This window comes from Neopelma chrysocephalum, unplaced genomic scaffold, assembly GCF_003984885.1.
Source record: "Neopelma chrysocephalum unplaced genomic scaffold, ASM398488v2 Primary Assembly neopelma1_22b, whole genome shotgun sequence".
Classification (NCBI taxonomy): Eukaryota; Metazoa; Chordata; class Aves; order Passeriformes; family Pipridae; genus Neopelma; species Neopelma chrysocephalum.
In genome coordinates, this window is record NW_020897690.1 from 11,326,110 (window position 1) to 11,350,148 (window position 24,039).

Below are 24,039 nucleotides of genomic sequence, written 5' to 3' on the forward strand. Positions count from 1 at the left end.
CAAAGTATTTTGATCCCTGGAGACAGACTAATTTTTGCAAGGCTTTGACTGAAACATGGGCAGCATGGGTTATGCAGATGAAATTTATGAAGTGTGTGAAAAAAAACTCCAACTAATGTGATGTGACCTGTGACAAACATAATTCAATATAATTGAGAGATTTTGGCATAGTTCTCCACACCTTTTTTTTTTTTAAATTTCGTTATTCATAACATTTCCCACCTCTGTCCATCTAAACTGAATAAACATCACTATTTTGAAGTAGAGTTTGCAGCAAATAGTTGGCCAGCATGTTATGAGAGAATACTGCTAAGGACAGTAGTCCAAATGCAACCTCAAGCACACCAAGCAACTTATTGCCAAAAGACTGGACATGAATTCAAGTGAACACTCATGGTCTATTGCCCTCTGTTGTATACATCTTGCCTTAATCCCCGTTAAAGGAATGTTTCTAATTCTAGCCTGTTAGGGTTTTTTGGCATGTTGTATTTTATATTATATCTAACAACACGATGTGCTTTGTACTGTGAGGAAAATGCTGAAGAGAGACTTGTTTGCAAATGCATTCTCTTCAGAAAACCTCTTAACAAAAAATCTGTAGAAACTACACATGAAACTTAAGGGAATGATGTACACAGGTATTACATATTCTGTTGAATTTGTCTGGCCCTGAGATGTGAAAAGTGTATTTGAAGAGTCATTGCTCAAAATGAAAGAAGTGGCTTATTCATTGTTTTCTTAGAGATGATAATTAAGGTATGAATAACAGAAGTGCCAAGGACAAATCTAGAAGCTGTGATAGACATCACTCCTATTTATTTCTGATCAGTATACTGTAAGAAATTTTTTGAGCAGGGGTGGAAAGCATGGCTGATCTGCACTCTTTTTATGTGTACTTTGATCAGTAAGCTGTAAGATGAGTTACAGAAAATTGAGGAAAAATTCCTATAAGTAGGAGATGAGGAACAAAAAGGACAAAATCCTTGGTGTATAGCTTGTTGGAGGCTAGAGTTACACTAGGGAGCTCAGCTGAGGATCCTGTTGAGAAGTTACTGTAAAACTGCAAAATAAAAAGGCATTCCTGTTTCTGGCATTGATACACTTTAGGAATGCAAGCCAAAAATAGAAAGGCTTATGGAACTTTTATTGTCTTTTCCTGTCTCTGCTAGGTCCTTGTTTAGGTACTGATGTAGTAGCAGTAGAAATTATGCTAATGCTCCTTGATGCGAGGAAAATGGTAAAGAAGCTGTTGAACAAAGCAAAGCAGGGAAAAATATTTCCTTCTCTACCTGGTTGCTCTTTTAATAAAAAAAATAAAGCTGTGGAAAATAATTTTCTGAAAAAAAGCTGATGTATGGTTTTGATGATTACACTGAAGAGTTGTACAAGCAGTTCTAGATGCATCTCAAAAAACTGAAGTATCTTATTTACCCCATTTGAAATTTATGACACATTTTACAAAAATAGAATCTGTATACTAGAACACTGTAAGAGTTTCTATAATGTACAGCTTTGCTAAAGTTAGGAATGCAATGTTAAGTGAAAGTGCAATATGTCGTCCTTCTTCATTTTAATGCCTTATTAAGAAATTTGTTGCAGGTTTGCTTTATTTTAACCCTAAAAGCACATCTTAGTTCAAACAACAATTAACTTTAAGAATGATTACATATGGATGCTAACACCATATGTAATACATGGTAGAGGATCGATCCATTATTGCTTCTGTTTATGTAAACTGATGAAAATTCATGTTTTACATTCTGATTATCTACAAGCACCATCCATAATAAAGATATTGTATGTCTCGGCTGCACTAAAACAGTCCCAAGAACAGTCCTCCTTGGGCTGAATCCTGAGGCACTAGCTTAATTTTGTATTCAGTTCTCCTTTGGATGAGCAGCCCTGGAGATGAAGAGAAGCCATCAGGAAACACAAATATGTAAATGTCTAGTATTTCTCAGATTCTGTCTCTGGGAAAGTTTTCCTTGAAAAAAGAAAAAAGTCAGTCAAAAATTCTATGAGATTTTTGCAAGTAGACCCTTTGGAAATATGCCTACTACCTTACGTGAACAGGCCTGACCTTTTACATAATGAAAGCATTAAAAGCCCACAGGAAAGGTATGCAAAAGGTATGCATTTAAGATATTATGATGGTCAGAAGCTTGTACTGTTCAATGTTGTACTACTTTGATATACAGCCATGAACTTTCTTTAACTAAAATTTCAGGTTGTGGGTCCATGTAGCAGATGTCAAATAATCTGCATTGATCAACAGTCTGGGGAACGAAACAAAGAAATTCTGCAGTCTCTGTCTGCTGCCAGAGGCAGAAAGGTCAGTACAGTACTTCAAAATGGCTGTAATGAAAGATGTAGTGACTTTATGGCATGTATAATGAAATATCTGCTGAGACAATATTCACAGTTAAGTTGTTGCGCTAGTGGTTACCGTTTGTTTTTTCTGTAAAAAGAGGATGCACTTACAACCCAAATATGACCTGGTTTATTCCCATAAAATACTCACACATTTTTATTCAGAAAGGGACTATTAATATGCATTATTTTTAACTGTGCTTGTTTAATTCAGTATGAACTTCCTTACAATGTGTTTATTTTGGTCTTAAAAACACAAGGTGATGCACTGATATCCTCTAAGAAAAGAAATATGAAGAAAAATCTGAAAGTGTTTGAAATTATACAGTTGGCTTGTAAGGCTAAACTTTATTCTTACCATGATAAACAAGTTAACAGGAAAAACAGAGCAGATATGAATGTAGTCAAAATGGAGAATAATTACTTAAGAAAGTGACTGGAGAGTTAGTGTGAAATACAGAAGTTCATTTGGAGTCTTTCTGCTTTCTAAGGCTGTGTTGCTTCTTGGAACTGAGAGTGCTCAGATGATGGCTAGACAGTTCGACGTCCCAAAAGCTTCACAAATCTCCTCAGAAGTATTTATTTAGCTGAAACTTTTTATTCAAAATTCATTGCTTCCTGTTCTTTAAGCTTGTGTTGTAAAAGTTCCTCAGCCAGTCAGGGCTCGGGAGCCTCACCAGTACCCACCAAACACCAGAGACTGGGCACAGCACTGGAGCAAAGCAATAACAAATAGGTTGAAAATCATTCAGCCAAACAATGCACAAACAACTTACAAATAGTGCATTATATGTTTGGGAAAAAAAATAATAAATTGATTCGTCTCAGTGACTCATTAAGCAAACAAAGGGCTACATTTTCCTTGAATGTTATCCTTGGTGAATAGCTCCTCTGGCTCCGCCTCAGAGCCAGCGCCTGGTGCAGTGAGCTGGGGAGAGGCACGCAGGCAGGGCTGGCTGTCTAGGCACAGCTTCCCACTGACCCGAGGTGACCTAGAGTTGCACAGCAGGGTCTGGTATCCAGAGCACCACCGTACATGTGCCATGGTGGGTAGTCTGAGGACAACATCCCTCTCTGGGTAATGCTAAGCCACAGCTGGAACATCTGGGACACTTCAGAGCACATTTGGGCACCCTGGGCAGGGACACTGCTCAGCTGCCACGTGGGGTGTGGTATGCAGAGGACTTTTTCTGCCCGCATGGGTTTTACTGGATCATGACTTAAAACCTCTGTAGAGGGAAAGCAGTCTGTACTCGGGGAGACAATGGCTACAAAACCTTACCTGGGATACAGATTCTCAGGACAGGCAAAGCACCTTCTGCGTGTTTCCCACAGCAAATATGAGCTCCTCTTTCATTCTGATTAACTCAGCAATGCAAAGATTTTCTTGATACAAGCACTCCTAGAACCAAGTAACTCGTTCAAACAGGACAAGGCAAAAAGAGCAATCCAGCCTCTCGAGAACAAGCTGGCGCTGGATAAAAGCCGCCTGGCGAGGCGAGGCAGAGCACAGCACTGTTGATCACCGCAGGGGAGAGCTCTGCTTCCCTCAGCAGCGCGGCGATATTTGCGCTGCAAAGAAACAGGCCTGCAGCTTTTTTTAATTTTTCCCAGCCTTCAGTGCTGCTGGTAGATGGGATCTTGTGAGCATTCCCTGCTCTGCATAAGGCTGAGTTCACTGTGTTAGCAGACAGCTAAAAGAGATAGTTTGAACTGGTAGTTTTGCCTGAACTGGTCTGAGAAGACCTCAGAGCCCATCCCTGCTGCAAGCCATCTGTGGGGTGATGATCACCAGCTGGTTATTAGTGAGCAGCACCAGAGGACTATGAAATTTTCGGCGTGCTCAGCAGGCCTAGTGCAGAACATTGATCCAAAACTTTCACAGTTCACAGTGGGGAGAGAGAAAGAACATTGAGTCCATGTGACTGTGTTAAATTGCAGAGCTAATGCTTTGGTGACTCATGTATCTAGGATGTGCTTTTCTGCTAAGGAGTCATCTAATAGACTTCATTTTCTTTTTTTATCAGATGCAGATTCAGTGCAGGAATTTTGCAGTGTTTGCTTCCATCTGTCAATAATCTGATTCAAACTACAAAAAAAGCTATTGCAGCAAAATAACATTTAAGCTAAATTCCCAGATTTTTGAAAGGTTGTCAAAACATTAAAGATTCTGCACATGCAAAAGTGAGCCAGCTGTCAATATTTACCATTTTGTTTTGTTTTTTTCCAAGAACACCAACCTGTACAAATACATTGAAATTTATCAAACTTGTAGCCCACATAGCAGCACCGCCAATGAACTTCAATAATGAGATAAATAATGTAAGGCTAGTAAGAGGTAGTTCAATAGTTATTTCTGAAATCCTGTTTTTCTCCATCACTCTGTGACTGTGAGATCCTGTTGCTCCAACCTGAAAGATTGTAACTTTGCATAGATGGATTGCAGCGGAAAGTCAGAACCAGCTACTGTAACTAGCCACAGAGGCAATTTGCATGTTTCCTGATATATGTAAAGCATGGTGCTGAAGCCGAGCCAGTTGCTTTTTATGAAACCTTTTATGTCATTGTTTGAAATAAGTTGCAAACACCTCTACAAAGTGAACTTGAGGTCTGCTTTCTGAAGAAACACTCATTAAGGATTCTTTCTGTAATTTTTGATGAAAAGGAAAATAAGCTCTCCTTGTGTGACAGAGTGCTCTCTGTTACTGCAGGAGACTACGAAAGACTAGATAACTACATTAAGCAAATGGCATAAAAATAGCCGCATGCTGTTTCACATGCCTCACCACCTGATGCAAAACACACATGGATGGAAAATGGAGAATATTGAATTCTTGCCTGTCTTCGAGAATTTGCAGATGCAGTTCAGCACTAACAATAGCAGAAGCCCTGTGGGTGGATTTTCAGCAGTGCTATAAGATGGGATTAGAGTCAAGGTAGCAAAGGGAATTGCATTAGCAGTCTGCCCCAGTCTAAATGCATGGATAGCAGTACATCAAGGGAAATTGTTTGCATTATGTTTGCACATGCCTTCATGCACTAAAAGGCTTGTGGTTCTTTTTTTCCCAGTGGGCTGTTGATACTCCTTTATGTATCTCATTGTGCCTTGGGAGAGTTTCTTATCCTGCAGAATTAGATGCCATGCCTTTGGATTGCTTACTGAGATGTTAGCAAGGATAGCAAATGACTTCTCATATCTTATGCATCATTATCATTATTTTCATAGTAATGCAGGGCTTTAACTATGCAATGCTTTTCATTCAAATATCTGGAACATTTGAAAACAGTGATTGTTGTAATTAATAGATCTCTGAAATAATATAGCTCTATTTTCTTATTGATGGCTGAACTGGAAGATGCATTTGTTTAAGGTAGAGCAAAGGAAAATCAGTTCTTAAGAAAACATTCTGCTGTCCAGATATTTTCAACTGAACAATATGTGTTTTTTGGACACCAACTTAAAAATTTTCCTTTTTACCAATATAAAAAATCAGCATGTTGAAAGTGAATACTTCCGCTCTCCTATTTTGTAAGGCTTCACTAATAAGTCAGTCTAAAGCTAATAAAACATCCTTAAATTAAAAAAAAAATAATCACTTCTCATAACTACATCTCCCAAACCTTTGCATGAGAGAGAGGTTATGTTATTGTATGAATAAGTGAGCAAACCTGAACAGGTAAATTTATCTACTGGGAGATGGCAGCTGAGAGCTACATCTGGGAGCAAAATCCAGAACTCATCCATCCAAAGCTAAGTATTAGCATGCAGTATGATTTATGTGCTTGTTACACATTCTGTCAGGGTATATCTGTACCAAGTTCTGGTCTGTGTTAACTGATTGTTCAGGGGCTGTAGCTTAAAGACATCTCACCTCAGCCCTTGTCAGATATAGCACCTCAGGTTTCTATCTTACAAAAGGAGATAGTGCACCCAGGGTATTTCTCTGTCAGTGAGTATCTGAGCAGAGCATGCTACTGTTGATCCAGTAAATGAACATGAAACAACATGTAAGAATGACAGCATTTCATAGCTCCTCCTTTAAGTGAGTGTGATGACTATCGTATGATTCACTGTTGGCAAGAATAAGTATATTTTCTCTGTTCCTCCCAGCAGTGAAATGCTGTGCTTTTTCCTAATCAAGACACTTTACATTTTTTTGTCCCTGTGAAGTTTAACAGTGATGGAAAGAGTCTCTACTGCCATCAGAATACTGAGCAGATAAAGCCATGGAGCTCACAGTCCAGCACTCTCTGCCCAGTTCTTGGTGTTTTCTGGGGAGACTATATGCAGAGTAAAATGCTCTTGAAGTCAGGAAAAGGTAGGAGCAGCAGGGAGAGATTATGCAGTTTCATTGTAATAACTCTGCAGGCTGTAATCTCTGAGTCTGAAAGCTTCATTTTTCATCAGTGAAATGTGAGAAGGGCCGATTTCTGCATTTTATCTTTCTCTTGAAACAGAGCTCAAGTGGCAGATGCACAGCTTTTGTGGTTGTTTGATGGGGGGGGTTGTGTGTGTTATTGCTGTTATCAGTACTTGCTGTTATCAGTACTTGCTGAGTCATTATTTGTAATTATTGAAAAAACAGGGAAATTTATTTAAAAGATGTTAAATCCTCTCCTGGCAATCACAAGCTAAATTTTGGTCTTAAGAACATTCACCAAAAAAAAAAAAGAGCTCAGCAGTTCCACACATGCCTTTTCTTCAATAATTTTGTGCATTTAAAAAATTATTATTCACAATAATAATAATAAATAATTTTTCACAATAATAGAAAAATTGGTAAATTAAGTTCTCCACAGTGAACAATCTGTCCAGATTTATTTTATTCTCAATTTAAGTTAAATCAATATGATGATACAGTAAATATAAATAAAAACTTCTCACGTATCAAATAAGTTGATTTCCATGCGTGAGTTATAAAATTCCTTCCTCTGTGAAATGCAGTGTAGCATGAACTAATAGTAATTTTACTATCTTTGTTTTATGATTCCCTGATTTTTTAACACAACCGAATTATAGCAACTGACATTTTTGCACTAGGGTACAGGAAGTGGATCTAGTTAACTACAAGTCCGAGAAACACATCATTTATGCCAATAGAGAAACCACAGCTTGTTAACAAATAAGAGAAAAGCAAGAATGGAAAAATAACACTATGTATTTTAACATTTTAAATGAAACTGTTACTAACTTACCATTTTAGCTTCATGGTTAATCCAACAGTTCACTGTGCTGGATGATTGGGATCTTACTGTGCTGCAGTTGTTCCTCAGCATTAAATACTAGAAAACTGACCATAAGGATATACCCTGCGTCCACTAAGTATTGACACTGTTATGAACACTGGTATCCAAAAAGTGTCGGTAATAGGGTAGGTCTGATAGGTCCACTCATACCCTATATACGTGACATGCCAGTGAGATGAAGGAATAGTAGAAGTAACCAAAAAACCCTCAGCTTGGGACCTGTTTTTCTTTTTGATGTTTAGGATTACAAATGAAACAGAAAGACCCAAATTCGGAGTCTGAGGGCGTTTTTTGATAGATCTTTCGTACTTGGGCATGTCTCAGTCTTACCTCTTGCTAATTCTTCAAAGACTAAAATCTGTTCTGTGTTACCTCATAGCTGTGTCTTTATTTAATTATACGGTGCAAGAACAGGAGAATACATACTACCTTTATATTTAGTTTGTCGAATATGTTCCATAAAATTCACCTAACACTATTTTTTTAATTTATTGCAATTCCTTTTACCTAGTGTTTTTTTCTAAACCTGCTCTAAATGTAATTCCTCAATTTCAACATCATTGATCTGAACAATGGTAGTAAATGTAATCAGTAAATAGAGAAGGATAATAGAGGTTTGTTTTTACATAATTTCATTTGCTTATTTATTTATTTATTTTACACTTGTACATTTTGGCTGTAGTCTAGCAAAGCAAAATACTTTTTATTGAAACCCATAAAAAGGGACAAGAAAATTAGTATTGGGTTTCCAAGGTCCTCAGTTTGAGGATCAAAGACATTCTGAAGTCTAAAAATCAGTTATCTATTTAACATGACCTTCAGCATTTCTTTATTTCCTACTTTACTTTTTTTTTCTTAACTGTTATCTAATCCTTTGGAAAATATTATCATGAGATGACAAGTCTTTTTCTTGCATATTTCTAAATTCTCCACTGTTGGAAAACAAAACCACAAAACCACACCAGTCTCCTGTGACATTTTCAGATCACACCTAGCTGTACACAACTACAACTGTAGCATTCAACTGCTTCAGATCAAGAGCACACATAAGAGTGCAGACACTCAGATCAGGTTTTTGGTGCCTCTGAGGGTTGCACAGTCAGTGGGTGAAGTGGTTTTTCCATTCTTCTTTTCTTTATCACTCAGTATCACAAAGACACATTCTAAGTATTTCTAATATTTATGTAGGATGTATTCACAGGTAGTGGGTAATGACAGATAAGACCTAATATAACAAACTTTCTGAATATTTTCTATAAAGCATACTAAAATATTCATGAAAACAAATAAAGGGAAATTCACACAGGCTAGACAGAATAAAGTTCTGTTGACAAAGCGAATAATTTTTGGTAGAAGATGCAAGACTTCCTTGCTGTTGGAACACACATGCATTCTTGCGCTGCATAGCCTTTGCTTGCGATAATGCATTAACTGTATTTGTCAAGAAGCCAGAACAGTCATTAAATAACAAGATTGTGAGTGAGTGTAAATTACATACGTGATACTATGGAGCTCATGATGAAATACTACATTCTTTATCCACTTACTTAAGGTATTCTTCTTGAGTAGCATGGGCTTAGCTTTTGTTTATCAGTCTGTTATAGTTAATGAGTTAAGAATGTTCTTAATTACATGGACATCGTACATACCTCCTTATTCTTAAAGCAATATTGTTCTTCTAAACATATCTGGATTGTGAGATCATTTATTGATCTAATTACTCTAACATGCGTTGCATCTTAATAAATATTTTGCTTTTTTCAGACAAACTTCGGCATATACCTGATGAACCAGCCCTTGCACTCATCCTTTTCAGACATTTTATCAGTTGGGTCTCAAGTACTGCCAGTGCTGAAGGAGAATACAGAAATTCAGCCTCCAACATCTAGTGAAGAAAAATGTTCAGGATAGATTCTCTGGTGGAGATGAAATGTTTATGCAACTTCAGGGAAAAGTCAGTAGTCAGTTACTCTAAAAAAAAAAAAAAAAGGCTTCCACTCATTTGCTTCTGGTTTAAGTCTTTTGATTTTATCAGATGGCAAAACTTTTGATAATTACAGCTCACCTACATGTTTTTGCTTGTGATTAGGTTACAGCAGCCATAACTATTTTACACAATTGCTTCAAGATGCAGCAGGTTTGATCAAGTTTTACTGGTGGATGACTCCCAAAACAAGCCAAACTTCGTTGTCAGAAAGCCACATCTCAATGAAGGAAAGTAAATACAACAATACACTACTTCCTTATGCTGCTTTGTTAAAACCACAATGAGGAGAGAGGATGCAAGACATATTTTAGAAACAATGTGGGTGGGAAGGAGCAGTGAGAGAGTGGCATGAGAGTAGCAGTGTGTTTACCTTTTCAAAAATGAAACTGAAGGTGATGTGTAGACAGTATGAAAGCACTGGGAAAGAGGGAATTATTGGAAAATCTGTGTCTCCCCCTTCAGAAGTGATGTGTGAGGATGTCAACAAGGCTCAAAGATCATGAAGATTCAGGATGCCATTTGCAAAACACATTCCTGGTGCAGGAATTCCATACATTTGTTCTCAACTTATTTCTCTCATTTCCATTTGTTCCTTTTCCTTCTGATTTATTCTATATGATGACTTCCCTGGGTTTTTTTTTATGTCCTTGCCCCTGGAAGGGGGCTGGGAAGTTCCCTTCCAACCCAAACCATTCCATGATGCTGTGATTCTACGATTCCCCCACTCTTGTTTTCTTACATATTTGTGGACATTGACACATTATTTCTAATTAGAGATTTTTCAACCAAAACAGTAATTTTCTATACAAACTTTGTTTATCCTGAGCAGTCTCTACTGGCCACTTAGGGGAACTCTTGAAAGTTTGGATGCTTCTCCATCATGAACAGCTCAAAGTATTCTTTTTTCTTACTCTTGGTTCATTTGATAGTGCCCTCCTTAGAAGGCTCTTGAAAGCTCCTAAATAAGACTCATGCTTTCTGATTTCTGACATGTCTGAAATCTAAGACTTAGTCTGGAATACTGATTATTGTGAAAATTAAAAAAATAAATAAAGGAAGGCACAGAGCAAAAAAACCCACATTGAAAGTAAAAAAAAAAAACCAAAAAAGTAATGTAAGCCTGAATACATTGAGGCCAGCTGTTTTATGACCCTCAGCATGTGTCCAGCCAGCCATGGGACGATTTTATGCTTCCAGGAAGTCCTTCTGGAAAAAGAAATTCTCCTAAATTGGCTGCGCTCTTGCCATTTGGGAAGTGAAATTTTGACCGCATTAAAAGCACCTTCAGAACTCTCATCCAATATGATTTAGAACTTCCTTGGGGCAGTTTTGGCTCCAGCTATGTGAAACTGCTTCTGGCTGAAGCAGTCCTTGAGTTGTTTGAGCATATCCCTGGAGGGAGGCAGGTGGCTTTGTGAAAGAGTTGGTCAAACAGTCATTCTGAAAGGGGAGTGACATCTACCACAGAGCAGCATACAATGGGAAAAGGGAAGCACAAATCAGAATACAAAAATGGTCTTTCTTCTTTCTCTCTTTTTTGTTTTTTAATATAATGGTTTCTCCTTTCTTTTGTTCTTTTGAAGAACTGGTTTTACTCACTTGAGCTGGAACAGTCTCTCAGTAGAGCTTTGTAATGGAAATGAGAAGAGACATTATCAGTTTCTTACCATCTGCCATAAAGTACATGGAAAGAGAGAGGTTTTTCATATGTATGTAAACTGAGGATCAATTTTCAGAGTTGTACCTTCTACTTCAGAGCCCGAGGTCTGGTCCTTGATGTCTACTTTGAAAAGCAGAAGTTTTATCTGTCTAATAGTCAATTATTTGAGGTTGTAATGAGCAGGCTTTTTGGAATCTTGAAAAGCAGTTTCCTGGTATCTAAATGTCTTAAATGTTTCACTCTTTGCCTTTCTGTTATGCAGAATATTGCCTTGTTGGATAGAAAGCCAGCTCAGCATTGACAGATTTAATATGAAGAGACCTGTTGTATGCTGACCTTCAGGTGATCTCTGGTGCTTTGCTCTGTCCTCTTCACCTCACCACTATGCCATTTATTTAAAATGACACAGAAGTTAGAAGAGGAAATTGAAAGCAAACCTCAACAAGCTCTGTTTCACTTGTTATTTGATTTACTACAAAATAAGTCACTTTGGCACACAGTGGCTTGACAAATACTGTTTGTGAATAGCTGTAATGCAATGTATGATAACTACAGATGAGAGGATTTGAACTTTAAAAATGTCATGCTTGGTCATTTTGACCTATTATTTACAGGCAATTACGCATTCTCTCTGCTGTAGCTTAGTAATATTAGATTAAGAATAATTTTGCCATTTTATAGGAGGAAAAGAAAGATTTGCTCTGGTATATGAACATACTCATTAGTATAGACTGTGCATTTCCCAGAAGGAACATTCTTGTGGTACAGTGATAGGAAATGTCACAATTCTTCAGATTGATGGAAGATACATAAGGAATCTTTCATCTCAGCAAAGGATAATATTTCCCTTCTAGTAAGTGGAGTGTTCCCACCAGTATTGATATGTCTTTCCATCAATGAAGACAAATTCTTCTCAGTGCCAAAACTCAGTGGAAAATCTTGAAATAGGAAGAGTAAATTCTAAATGACATGCACTGTAAGTTTGTAGAAAGAACATCTCTCCTATCATGTGAAATAAATTTCAAAGAAAGAAGAAATTTAACATACTGCAACCCCAGGTAGTGCAAGTACAAAAAGGGCATAAACACTTTGAAGCACTGTATAGAAAGATTATATGTTCTATATGGATTTATTTCTTAACCTTCCAAGTATATAGAAAAAAAGATCATTTCATTTGAATGGAGGCTCTTTCATCTAAATACTCCAATTACTGCAAAATTAAGTCTTTGGACTAATTGCAGATATATGTTTGCCTTCTATGGATAATAAAGGTACTTAGTACAGTATTTCCAGAGTGCTGTATGTAAAAAATCTTCTATATATTTGAAAACCAAATCCATATTTCCTTGCAATGAATTATTCAGACACATTTTATTCTCTGTGGGACTTAGCTCCTTCTCAAATCTCAAGGCAAAAAAATGATGATTATTACAAGCTCTAATAATAGCCAGGAGGCTGAAATCACAAAACAGAAATAAGTATTTTTAGGAGAAGCTTCTGAGCTCTGTGTTCTCTGATATGACTAAGATATTTCAGATACAGTTTATGATTTGTATACTTTCAATGGCTTCCTTCAAAGTATGGTCAAAATTTTAGGTCATCCTTCCCTCAAAATTATACACAAATCAAAATAAAGGACTGCATAAAAAATGTGATTATTCCTCATAAATTGTAGAGATTATGCTATGCAACTCTTCTTCAATCTAGTTTTTAACTATCTTGGAAATGAAACCAATAAAATATATGTTGTGCTTGATGTGTCTACTGGTGGTGGTTGCATTCCTGACCTTTGAGCTCATGACATGCTAAATTCTGCTTGGAGGCACTGGCAGGCTCACAGAGTGAGTGTGTGGCTTAGGACTGAAGGGATGTCTCATCGCTGCAGGAATTCACAGGTGAGGTGTTCCCCCAGCTACTGCACTGACAGCCTCCATCTGTTTGGCCAGCGTGCCAATCAGCTGCACACTCAGCTCAGGCCCTGCACAAAATGAATAATCACCAGTTTCCTTTAAAATATGTCCAGTCACTCCTGTTGGAGCTGCCTCTGTTATCCAGAGATTGGAACTCTCACAGAGAGTGTCAGAAAAGAGAAGGTTTGTTTCTGTCTCCTTTGCCTGGAGGGATCCAACACTGTTTTTCTCCTCTGCCTAACCCATCAGTCAGTAGGTGAGACTGGGGACTAAACAGGAATGGGTGTGTGTAGAAATCATAGGGAATGTTTGTCCCTCCCTTCTGAGGTTTACATAGAAATGATCTATGATTCACTGGGCCGGCAAGAGATGGACATAAGCACAGTGAGGCAGTATCCACATGCGACTTCAAGCTGCTTGTTCATGCATTTTTGGATTCACTGCAGTGACGGGGGGAAGAAGAACGTGACTGTAACCCAACAGGTAGGTCACTCTTATGGAGGTGAAAGATGTGGGTGCATCCCTGTCTCTCTGATTATACAGATGTCATGAGGCAACTGCTTGGGGGAAACATAGTCACAGCCCCCAGAGAAGGGATGAGAAGGCAGGGTGCTCCTCTCCACTGGGCATTTTGAGACAGTGCATTTACAGAAGCAGGCTTGTCTCTTTCCTTTGGCCACCAGTGTTTAAGTACAAGATTGGAACTTCAACAAGAGCAGATGAGAATGCCCCAAGTGTGTTTTGGAATAGGCTATTAGAGGAAACGTGTTCAAGTCCACAAAAGCTAAAATTTGCAATGAATCCACGTTTCTGACTTCTTTCTAGGTGTACCAATGCCAAGGCCAGAGCGAATAGGAAAAAATGCAGGAGAGGAAGAAAAGTGACATCTCCTACAGTCAAAGTTTATGAGAAAGTTTTGATACACATGCCTTCACCACCCAGTTTGTGGGGTTTTTTTTCAGGAAATAAAGGATGTAGTATCTTCAGGCTCAGAACTCAGAGTAAGTCATTGACAGAGAGGTGCCTCTTAAACAAGGCACCACTTAAGAGGCCTCTTCCCTCCCTTTCGTGTAAACTAGCTTGCTTTGCTGTTCACTCAGTGTGATGGTGGTTGTGGATCCTTTCCAGTGGAAAAGAAAATAAGCAGGTGCCCTTCAGAAGGACTGAAGTGATTAACTTAGGACTATGGACAGGAAGAGATGTTAGGGAGGTTTGAGATGGGGCATCCTTGAGCATCACTGCCATTTGCATCAGAAACTGCCCTAATAATCCCATAAATATGTGTTACAGAAAAAGCTAATCATTTTTCTGCTCACACTGTGAAGTCTTCTTGAAAGGGTGATAACAAGAAAATTGTGCTGTTGGGAAACAGACCATAGCAAAGACAGGATGCGGAAAGAGGACAAACAAAAAAAAATGCATGTTGTAGCATTTGCGTTCAGAATTGCTGTAGGGTTTCTTAAATAACCACCAAGTAAGACAAAATGTGAGAAATCAGGGAATTTGATTTAGTACAGCAGTTTCATGGCAAAACTGAAATGGCACTGATCTCAAATTAATTGAGCCTCCTGCCTTGCATGGCTCATGCATAGCCTAAAAGTAGGTGCATTTCTATGTTAAACCCAGTTCCTTCTGTGAGCCAGTCTGTTCCAAACTTACAACCAAAACTTGTCAGCGCACTCTAAATCTGGTCCTCAACATCAATTTCTCCTAGATAACCAATATGTTCCATATTTGAGCCTCGTCGTGCTTTTTGATGGTTTTTGGAGGTAAATGTCCTATCGGGGTTAAAGTACTCTGGTCAGGATTGTTAATGCAGATATTATTTCTCAGTCCAGAAGTGAAATCAGCTTTTAATTTCTGAAAGAACTGTGTTTTCCATGAGGCTGTGTATGAAAAGCCAGCAATGATCTAATATCAAGTCTGTTGTTTCCTGGTACATACGATAGTTGAATCAGATAAAGCCGTTGAAAAGTTTTTAAGTTATTATTTCCAGAAGCTACAGAAAGCTAGAAGACTACAGAAGGCCCTGCACTGCTGAACCCATTCTACAAATGGGGAAGAGCCTCTGAAGTTTCCATATTTCATGGATGTAATTCCCAATGAGTCATGTATTAGATATTTGTGTTTTCACTGGTTTAGCCAAATGCTTTGAATTTTTTCTTATTCTCAGAGCCTTTGTATTTATTGTCATATTCAAAAAGTTTCTTCCAGCAAACCCTTTAATATTGAAATGAAATTAAATTTGTCTTAGATCAAATGTTTGTCTTTATTCTGCTTTAAGGAATCAGAGGTAACAGTCTCAAATTATGCTACAGGAGGTTTATATTGGATATTAGGAAAACTTTCTTCATGGAAAGGGTTATCAAGCATTGGAATAGGCTGCCCAGGGATGTGGTTGAGTCACCATCCCTGGAGGTATTTAAGAAACATGTAGATGGGCACCGAGGGACATGGTTTAGTGGTGGACTTGGCAGTGCTGGGTTAACGGTTGGACTTAATGATCCTAAGGGTCTTTTCCAGCCTAAATGATTGTATGATTCTAAGAATGCAAGATTTCTGTGTTTAACTTGCTATCCAAAGCTCAATGCAATGATTTAATACACTTGAAAAGAGAAGGTTCTTGTCTGAGTTGCTTTATCTGTCAGCCAATACTTTGAAAAAAGCTACAGCATTCCTCAGTAATGTCTGGTTAGTTAGAAAAGAAGATCTAAGCTACAGGATCTGGGCAGAGCTTGCAATGTACGAATATAGATATATATATATAGAGAGAGAGAGATAATAAATGAGAGATAAATAAATGCATATTAAAGCATAGTGTCCCGGGGACACTGTTTGAATGCTGCCACTGCTGGCACATTCTGTAGCACAGGAGTTGTGTATTGTGGCCAGAAACTCTTAGAACAATTAAAAGCCAACAGACATTGCTGACTTAGTTTGCCAAACTTGGAGGACTTTTCATTAACTAGTTGTGCATAGTTTTATCTGAAGAAAGGACTTTGTCAAGTTCTTATGCCATTTTATGTCTCGTACTGGCATCATGGAGTCACTTGGTATTCATTCAGTCTCACTTGCCTCTCTCCCTGACACGGCATGGTAATTTGGAGCTATTTACAAGTAAAGTGAAGAATATGTCAAGGAAGAAAGAATTTGAGGTTTCATTGACTGGATAATCTGAAACAATTGGTTATCTCAGTCAAGCAAGATTGAGAGCTGTGTGGATCAGGAACATGCATGAAACATTGCGAAAAATGCAAGTGGATTCTTACCAGACCTTTTTGCATAGTGCAAAGACCATACAAACCATCAATCACATATTTAAAAGCTATATATGATCTAAATGAGATTGTCATGTGTAGCAATTAGCAAATTTATAATTAAATATTCTGCTTCAAATAAGGATGTTTGGATTGGGAGCATCATTATAACCTGTGTTGTACGTCTAATTTTATCCATTAGCCCCAAAATACTGATGGACAAAATATTTTTCAAAATTATAATTTGCATTTCATAAGAGAAGCTGAGCTTTGAAGAAGCCTAAACAAGACACAGCTTTCTAAGTTGAGAGGCTACAAGTTAGCCGTATGGTGATATTGCACAATAGGTCATTTGGAAAAATGGCTGTGACACTTGTCAAAGAGAAGAAAATTCAAAGTGATTCAGCAGTTAGGAGGAGAGGTATTCAGGTATCACTTTAACATGTAGAGAGGAATGCTTGCTAAGAGAGAAATCCCTTACCATGCACACACATATCTCTCAGAAACTGCCCAAATTAGGAAATTTTCTTAAGTATGTGTTGTTATTTTTCTGAAGTCTCTAGTCTTTATGCCAGAAGGAACAGGTAAAGATTGAGAGGCAAAGTGGTATCAGATGCAAAGTGCCAGAAAGCAGCAAAACAATGGAATATTTTTTAAATGAAAATAAATGGAATACTTTAACTTTCTACAAAATCTTTTTAAGAAAAATAAATCAGTTTAAATAGTATGAAAATAAATATAAAGTGAATAATGGAACTAAATAAAATTATCTAAGCCTTCTAGAATACATTAATATAAATAAAAGCAATTCCTTGGGTTTTGAATGTCTAAACCATAGGTCATCCTAACAATTCTTATTCTTACAGCCCCATAAGTGCCAGGTCATGGATGGAAGTCACCAAAATAATGTTGTTATCAGATTATTCTTGACAAAGAAACTCATGCTCGATATGGAGGTGGTGATAAAGCTGCTAATCAGTGTAGTTAAATGACAAAGTAAACCTTAAAATCATAGGGGGATACCTCACAAAGGAAGAAAAGAGAAAACTTCTGACCTTAATCCTACAATGAAAAGCTGAAAAGCTTTCCGGTTATAGCAAGTCTTATGGTTCAGAAACATCATGGGTTTTGACCTCTTGATGCTGGCATTATTTTGATATACACTCAGCCTTTCTTAGCCTGGATTTTCCGTGAAAGAAATAACTGCAGCTGACAGAAACTGTGATCACAAATGGCAGAGAAGATGAAACCACTTAAGAGGCTGTCAGTAGAAAAAGACTCCCTGGTGCCCTTAAGGCAATAGGAGCCATGATCTAGCTGGAAATGCAGCTACAGATTCATGAATGGACTGCAGAATTGGGAAATGCTGCCTTAAAAGTGAGCTCTCCCCTCTAGCTTTCAGTTATTTCTCATTTCTGTCTAAAAATAAAGCTGCATGAAAACATCATGAGACTAAAAATATGTGGATTTCACTGTGATTCCTTTTTCATTATAGGTGAGTTGTTTTTGCATCTAATCAACCAAAACCTATGTTGTAATGCAATAGCAACTTAATATTTTATGTGAAGTCATTCATGTGAAATTTTGTTTTGAGTGCTATTAACATTCATTAATTTATAATTAGCCTCTTGGTTATTAAGCTGTCAATGTCAGGGTAACTGTGTTTTGAAGGGACTTCTGTAGGTCCCCTAATTCAAAATGCTGCTCTAAGCATCAGGACTAGATCAGGTCTCTCAGGGCTGTATCCAACTTGAGTTTTGAGACTCTACAACTACCTTTCTGGGCAACTTCTTCCTGTGCTTTGCCACTCCTGGATGAAGAAATCTTTTTTTAGGCTGAAGTTCAGCTTCTGATTGTTGCCTCTTATCCTTTCACTGTGCACCTTTGTGAAGACTCTGATCTTCTCTCTACCCTCAACCCATAGGTAATTGTACACCCTGCCCTTCGCTTTCTCTTCTCCAAGCTGAAGAAACCTGCTCCCTCGGTTTCTCCTGTACCTCATGTGCTGCAATCCTCAAACCTTCTTCTCCAGTGAGAAGTGTGATAAATGACTTCAAAAATCCTTTGCTGAATGCTGAAGGATTTAAACCAGAGAACTCAACAAATTGTCGTCTGAGCTGCGAGGTTGAACAGCATTCTCCATTCACTCTTTCAGTCAATGAGTGAGAAAGGCCATACAGTTCATCTTGGAAAGCTGGGTCAAAACAGTTACATTATTATCAGTTTAGAGACTTGGCTGTGATACATCCACTTTTTCTCCTCAGAGAGTGGCTCTGAATTTAGTTTTAAATGAAACCTTACACCGAGTTTAGAGTATAAGTCTATTACCATTGACTTACTAGCTGATTCTCTTTTTGACTCAATCAAGGAAAAGTTTTATTTTCAAGAATGTTTAGTACATTCTTTGCAAAGCTGGAACGTGGTTGAAATCTTGGTCTGAGTAAAGTCAGCAGCAGAATTAAACTCTCTGCTGGGTAAACTCACATTTCCTCTAGAAGGTTGGTAGTAATAATATTTGCTTCCCTCAATATGCTCTAAATGGATCTCCACAATAATCAGAAAGTTGCTGTGTGACTGAAGCAGTTCCATTTCTGTATGCCCAGTTTTGGATACTTAACAAATTTGATTTTCTAGAAGTATGAGCTGAACACTCAATAAAAATTGGGTTGATTGAGCAGTGCAACAATCAAATATCTGTGCAGCCCAAGCACTTCTGAAATTTTAGACAAAGATGTACCACTTTCTAATTTACTAAATTAACTGTATCTGGAAGCAGTTAATCAGCTGTTTCACTGCCAGCAGGCAAAGGAAGTTGATAGCTGTTCACAACTGTATCTTTGTGCTTCTCTCTTTAGCATGTACAATGCAAAAAATGTGAATCAGGCAGAATAGGTCAATGAGATTTTCAGGTAATCACAGGAATGAAAGAAGGGCTGAACCACTGAGCAGCCTCATTTTTCTCTTCCTGACACCTTACATGCTTATTTGTCCCAGTGCAACCCATGGATAAAAACTATAATCACGTGGGAGCAGAGAATCCTCTCTCAAATATCATTATGAAATCCCCATGCTTGGTGATGAATAACCTACATTAATTCCAAGATGATGAAGATCCAGAATCAGTAGGATGGTTTTATTGGGAAGAAGTTGTTAGAGACAAAATTCTTTGTCTGCTGAGACTGCAGAGCTTGAAATAATTTCCAACTTTTTAGTTTCTTTTTTCTTCTGTTGTATTAGGCTAATGTTGCTAGCATAGCAACTGAGGTTTGTAAATCTGAAAATCCTCGCATCCAAGTCCTTTATAACTAGGCAGAGGTTGTTAGTAAGTCAGACATTATTTCTTGCTCTTACGGGCTCTTCTTCCCTTTGATGTGATATCCCTGTATGCATGTTATCTGGCTGAACTACAGAGAAGCTGCACAAAGTTGCAGCAGATGACTTGGAAGATTACCAAGAATTCAATATTTGTAGTGAAGTGCAATTGATCTCAATGATCAAATGAACGTCATCCCAATACATTAGAGAAGAACAGCAAAATGGAGGGAGGAGAGTCCTTGAGAGGTTATCAAATATGGCCCTCAGCCCTAGGCCAGCTCTAAATATAGCTGCACAACACCTGGCAGGTGGCAAAGAGATCAAAAAGGATTCCCTAGTTCCAGCATTCTTCAGCCCTATACTATTGCAGCATAGGGGAGGGCTGAACAGGGTGCCCAGATGGAACTGACACAGATCTCTTGGGCTGAGCAGGGACAGTGGAGGTCCTGGGAGAATGCTCAGGGCAACTGAGACATATCAGTGCTCTCAAGACCTGAACCTAGTGACAATTGCTGTTTAAAACACTCAGGTCTCTCTCTCTCTGACATTTAGGATCATTCTCCATCTGGTCTGTAAAGCAGCAATAACTACTCTTATTAAGGACAAAAGCCTTTAGTCTGCCTCTGCACAAGCCTGGATGCCATGGTCCACTGCTTTTCTCCCTGTGTCTGCCAAGTAACTGATGTGGGCCAAGGACCAAGGTGATTGCCTTTCAAGAAACAGCTGAACTTGGAAATTCTTCTTGTCTCAGGGCTGACATAGTCTGACACAGCCATGCACACAGACTATTACGGACACTGTGTTCACAGGCTTATGCACATGTAGGTTAATGTGCAAAGGGCAGCTCTAGATGAAAAGGTTTTGTCAGTCTGGTCAACTAGGTCTTATAATCACCACCAAGCCACCAGAGATCTGAGAGATTTCTATTGCCGTGTTCCCTATGCCTGTAATTTCTCAGATGAAGCCTGTGTATTGCTCACCCTTTATCAGCAGAGCTTTAGCTATTCTTTAAATTTCCAAACTGAAATTTAAAAAGGAAATTTCTTGTCAAACAGATGTTTGCCACCACTGATTGAGGCTCTCGCAAGAATTAATGTCACCTGAAGGGGATCAATTAACAGTGTTTCTCCTTTTTTCATCACAAAATTCAGTAAAGCAGGAAATAGTAAGAAACTTGAGAGAAAGATAAATGAGTCTCATCAAGAAGAGTGAGGTATGATTAAACAATAGGGTACAGCAGGATGGGTGACGTATGAGGTCAGTACTAATCTGGGACTACTCATCTAATTGTTATCAGTTTCCCAGCCCAAAAGAGTGGTAATTCAGAAGTTAAACATAGGTACTGAGGTATGTCATTGCAAGGATAAAAATTACAGTTCAGAGGATTAACCACGCTGATCCCTAGAAGTGAACTCAGAAGAATCCTTGAACGGACAAGTTCATAATTAGCCTGAGGGATGACAGCTCACGATCAGTTGTGTTCACCTCTGGTGTAAGTTGACAGCCTCTCTCTGACTTCCATCAAGACATGACTCTTCTGATATCAATGTGACTGTGAAAAGGCAAAAGCTCAGTTAACATTTTTCTATTTTTAATTTCTGTAAATGACAGAACTCCTTTTGATTTCAAAAGAAGCAGGACAGGGCCATTTACTTAATTACACCAAGCTCTCCCTACCAAATATAATGGGAATTAACATGAAGCTCTGTTTACTGTTTTACCCTGTTATGCCTGAAGCTGGAAGGAGATATTACTTTCCATCCAGTGAAATGAGAGTGGTACTCACTCTTCTCATAATCTCTTAGAATCATCTACGCTCAAGGCGGAAGTCAAGGTCTGAGACGGAGGCAATTTAACAAACAGTGTCAATGACCTTGTGCCCAGCACTGCATTGAGACAAATAATTGCACCACTTTGCTCCATGCCAGTGCTTACGTAACATGCTCTTATGCAAGAGAAAGTAGCTGGGAGTCACTTTGTGTGTTTGGCAAGGGTGAGTGGCACAGCAACCTCAGCTGGACTGCACACAGCCAGGGCACCTTGCTTTCACCTCAAGAGCAGGAGACCTGATTTCCCTCAGCCTTGCTGCTTGGATGCATTCATGCATGCCTATCATAGTCACCTTCCTTCCACTCCATCCCACATGCACTGCTGCAGGGTTGGACATCCCATCAGCTTTACCAAGCAAACTGTATGTGGCTGCTCTGTGATTCCTACTGAGAAATGTCTCCTACCCAGGGAATGCAATGCTCCTCTGAGATTTTACCAGGCCACAGCTATACCACCTTACCCTTACTTTATCAACACTGTTTTTCAGGCAGCTCCTTGTGGTCTGGATCCTTTTCTACTCCTATGACCCTCTCCATGGTCTAAAGACTGTCTTTCTGTGGTGAGCATAGAGTGATGTCCTGGAAAAGGGAAAGACTGATATTCCAGTCCCTTGAAGCAGACGAGGAAATTGAGCCCCAAGCTTTCATATTGTGTGTCAGTATTGGCAGTGGCAAGCTCTGGAAAAGCAGAGCTGCTCATATCACTTGTCTGGGAAACATCCTCAGGACTCCATTGGACCATGGGATAATTCAGCATATCAAGGGGAGGCATCTTGCCTATGCTTCAGACTCCACCTCACCAAAATGTCAGGGCAGAGATTCACTCCTCTGCTGTCCCTTCTCACTATTGCACAGAAAGGGGTAGGAAGAGGATATCACCATTGAGTAGTTCTGGGAACGAGATGGAGCAGGGATCTTTATACTGCCTGCAAAAGGAGGGAGAAATTGGATGGTAAAAAGAGCAAGTTGAAGGCAGGTCTCCCTATCATCTTGTTTCAATCTCTTTTATAGTTAGGTAGTTATAATCAATACTAAAATGTGTCACTTGCTTTTGTTTGTCTGCTCACCCTCACATGAGTAACTGCAAGAACAGATTCAGTAAAAAGTGGATTTCTGTACAATTCCTCTAGATGGCAAGCTTTATCTGTTATATTTATCTTATCTATTCAAAAGTGAGTATGTTCAGGCTCAGCCACAATGGCAAAAGACATCCTACTCTACTGAGACCATTCAGTCAGTTCTGGAACATCAGCTCCTAAGAAAATTTCTGTAGGGAAACAAAATCCTGAATGATGCACCAAGTTCTTGAGAAATATGATTACTGGTGGAATATTATTTGGAAAGTACAATAATAAAATTCTGGTCCAAAGATTACATACTTTACAAACATCCTCAATGCACCTAGAGATGAATATGTCGACCAATTTACTCCCAGTGGCATTTTGTTGTGCTGAATGTAGGGGAAGTCTCTCTCTCTGCCCCAACTTTTCTAGGTAATAAAGCTGATCATTACTTTCACTGTTGCTAAGCCAGTGAGGAATGAGTGTAAGAAACAAAAATAGAATAAGGAAATCAATAAAATTGCCCTAAGATTGATCCTGATGTAGCTCCTGTGTAATTAGCAATTACTCCAGTGGACTTCCTGGCATAAAATGACTGTAGGATGTCTGGTCTTGTGTGCATCCAATATTTACATCTTAGAGAAAAATTATAATAATGATCAGCTATTTTGCATCCTAGGTTGTCTTTTGAACAGCTACAAAGTTAAGTGTGATTGGTAGTGTTGGAACACAGAACTGTATTACAGAATTCATGGTATTAGATGATTTACTGGGAAGCAAGATGACAAAGAATCAAGCCCATATCTCTCTCTGGAAATCAGAACACAGTCCCAACCCTTATGCTTGATACAAGAGAAAGAGCTTCCAAAAATGCTCCTGGAGAGCACACAAGTGATATGTCACTAGTGTAATGGGCCTTTATATGACAGCAGTTGTTGTTCTGCATTTTCTGTGGACAAAGGAAACAATGTCCACAAAGGCTGATGCTTGTGCCCAGTGCTCTGCTGTTTGCATTGTTTCTGCATACTTCTTGCTGAGACGCCATGTTCTTTCACCTGCATGAAACATTTGGTGAATTCCTCCAGGAAGAGATCATTTCGTACATTTCCCAGGTGATACTGTACATGACGCTGTGCTCAGGTGTGATAAATGGAATATTTAATCAGTTTTCTTAGGTGATTTTGCTATGGCCCTAATGATCTATTTTCATTTTACTGTTCAGTTTAAGTTTGTTCTGTCTTAGTTTCAGCACATTACTTGTTATTATATCCTACAATTTCTGTTTTCTTGCCTTCAACTCTTTCAATCCTGCATCCTGTCATGCTTCTGACTAGATTGTAAGGGTCACAGACTATAGATTTTTATTTGTTCTATAAAATGTCTGAGCACTCTTTAAGTGCTGC

The 24,039-nt window shown here is 38.5% G+C and overlaps 1 protein-coding gene across 2 annotated transcripts in view; it reads left to right on the top strand.

Moving 5' to 3' along the window:
- Positions 1-10,717, top strand: part of MOCOS (molybdenum cofactor sulfurase) — a 211,446-nt gene extending 200,729 nt beyond the window's left edge. For both annotated transcript variants that reach the window (XM_027680089.1, XM_027680100.1), the window contains 2 exons: positions 2,228-2,332; positions 9,382-10,717. In XM_027680089.1, coding sequence (XP_027535890.1) covers positions 2,228-2,332; positions 9,382-9,528 — 252 coding nt within the window. In that variant the 3' untranslated portion in view covers positions 9,529-10,717. The remainder of the gene's footprint in view (positions 1-2,227; positions 2,333-9,381) is intronic.
- The last annotated feature ends 13,322 nt before the right edge of the window (positions 10,718-24,039 follow it).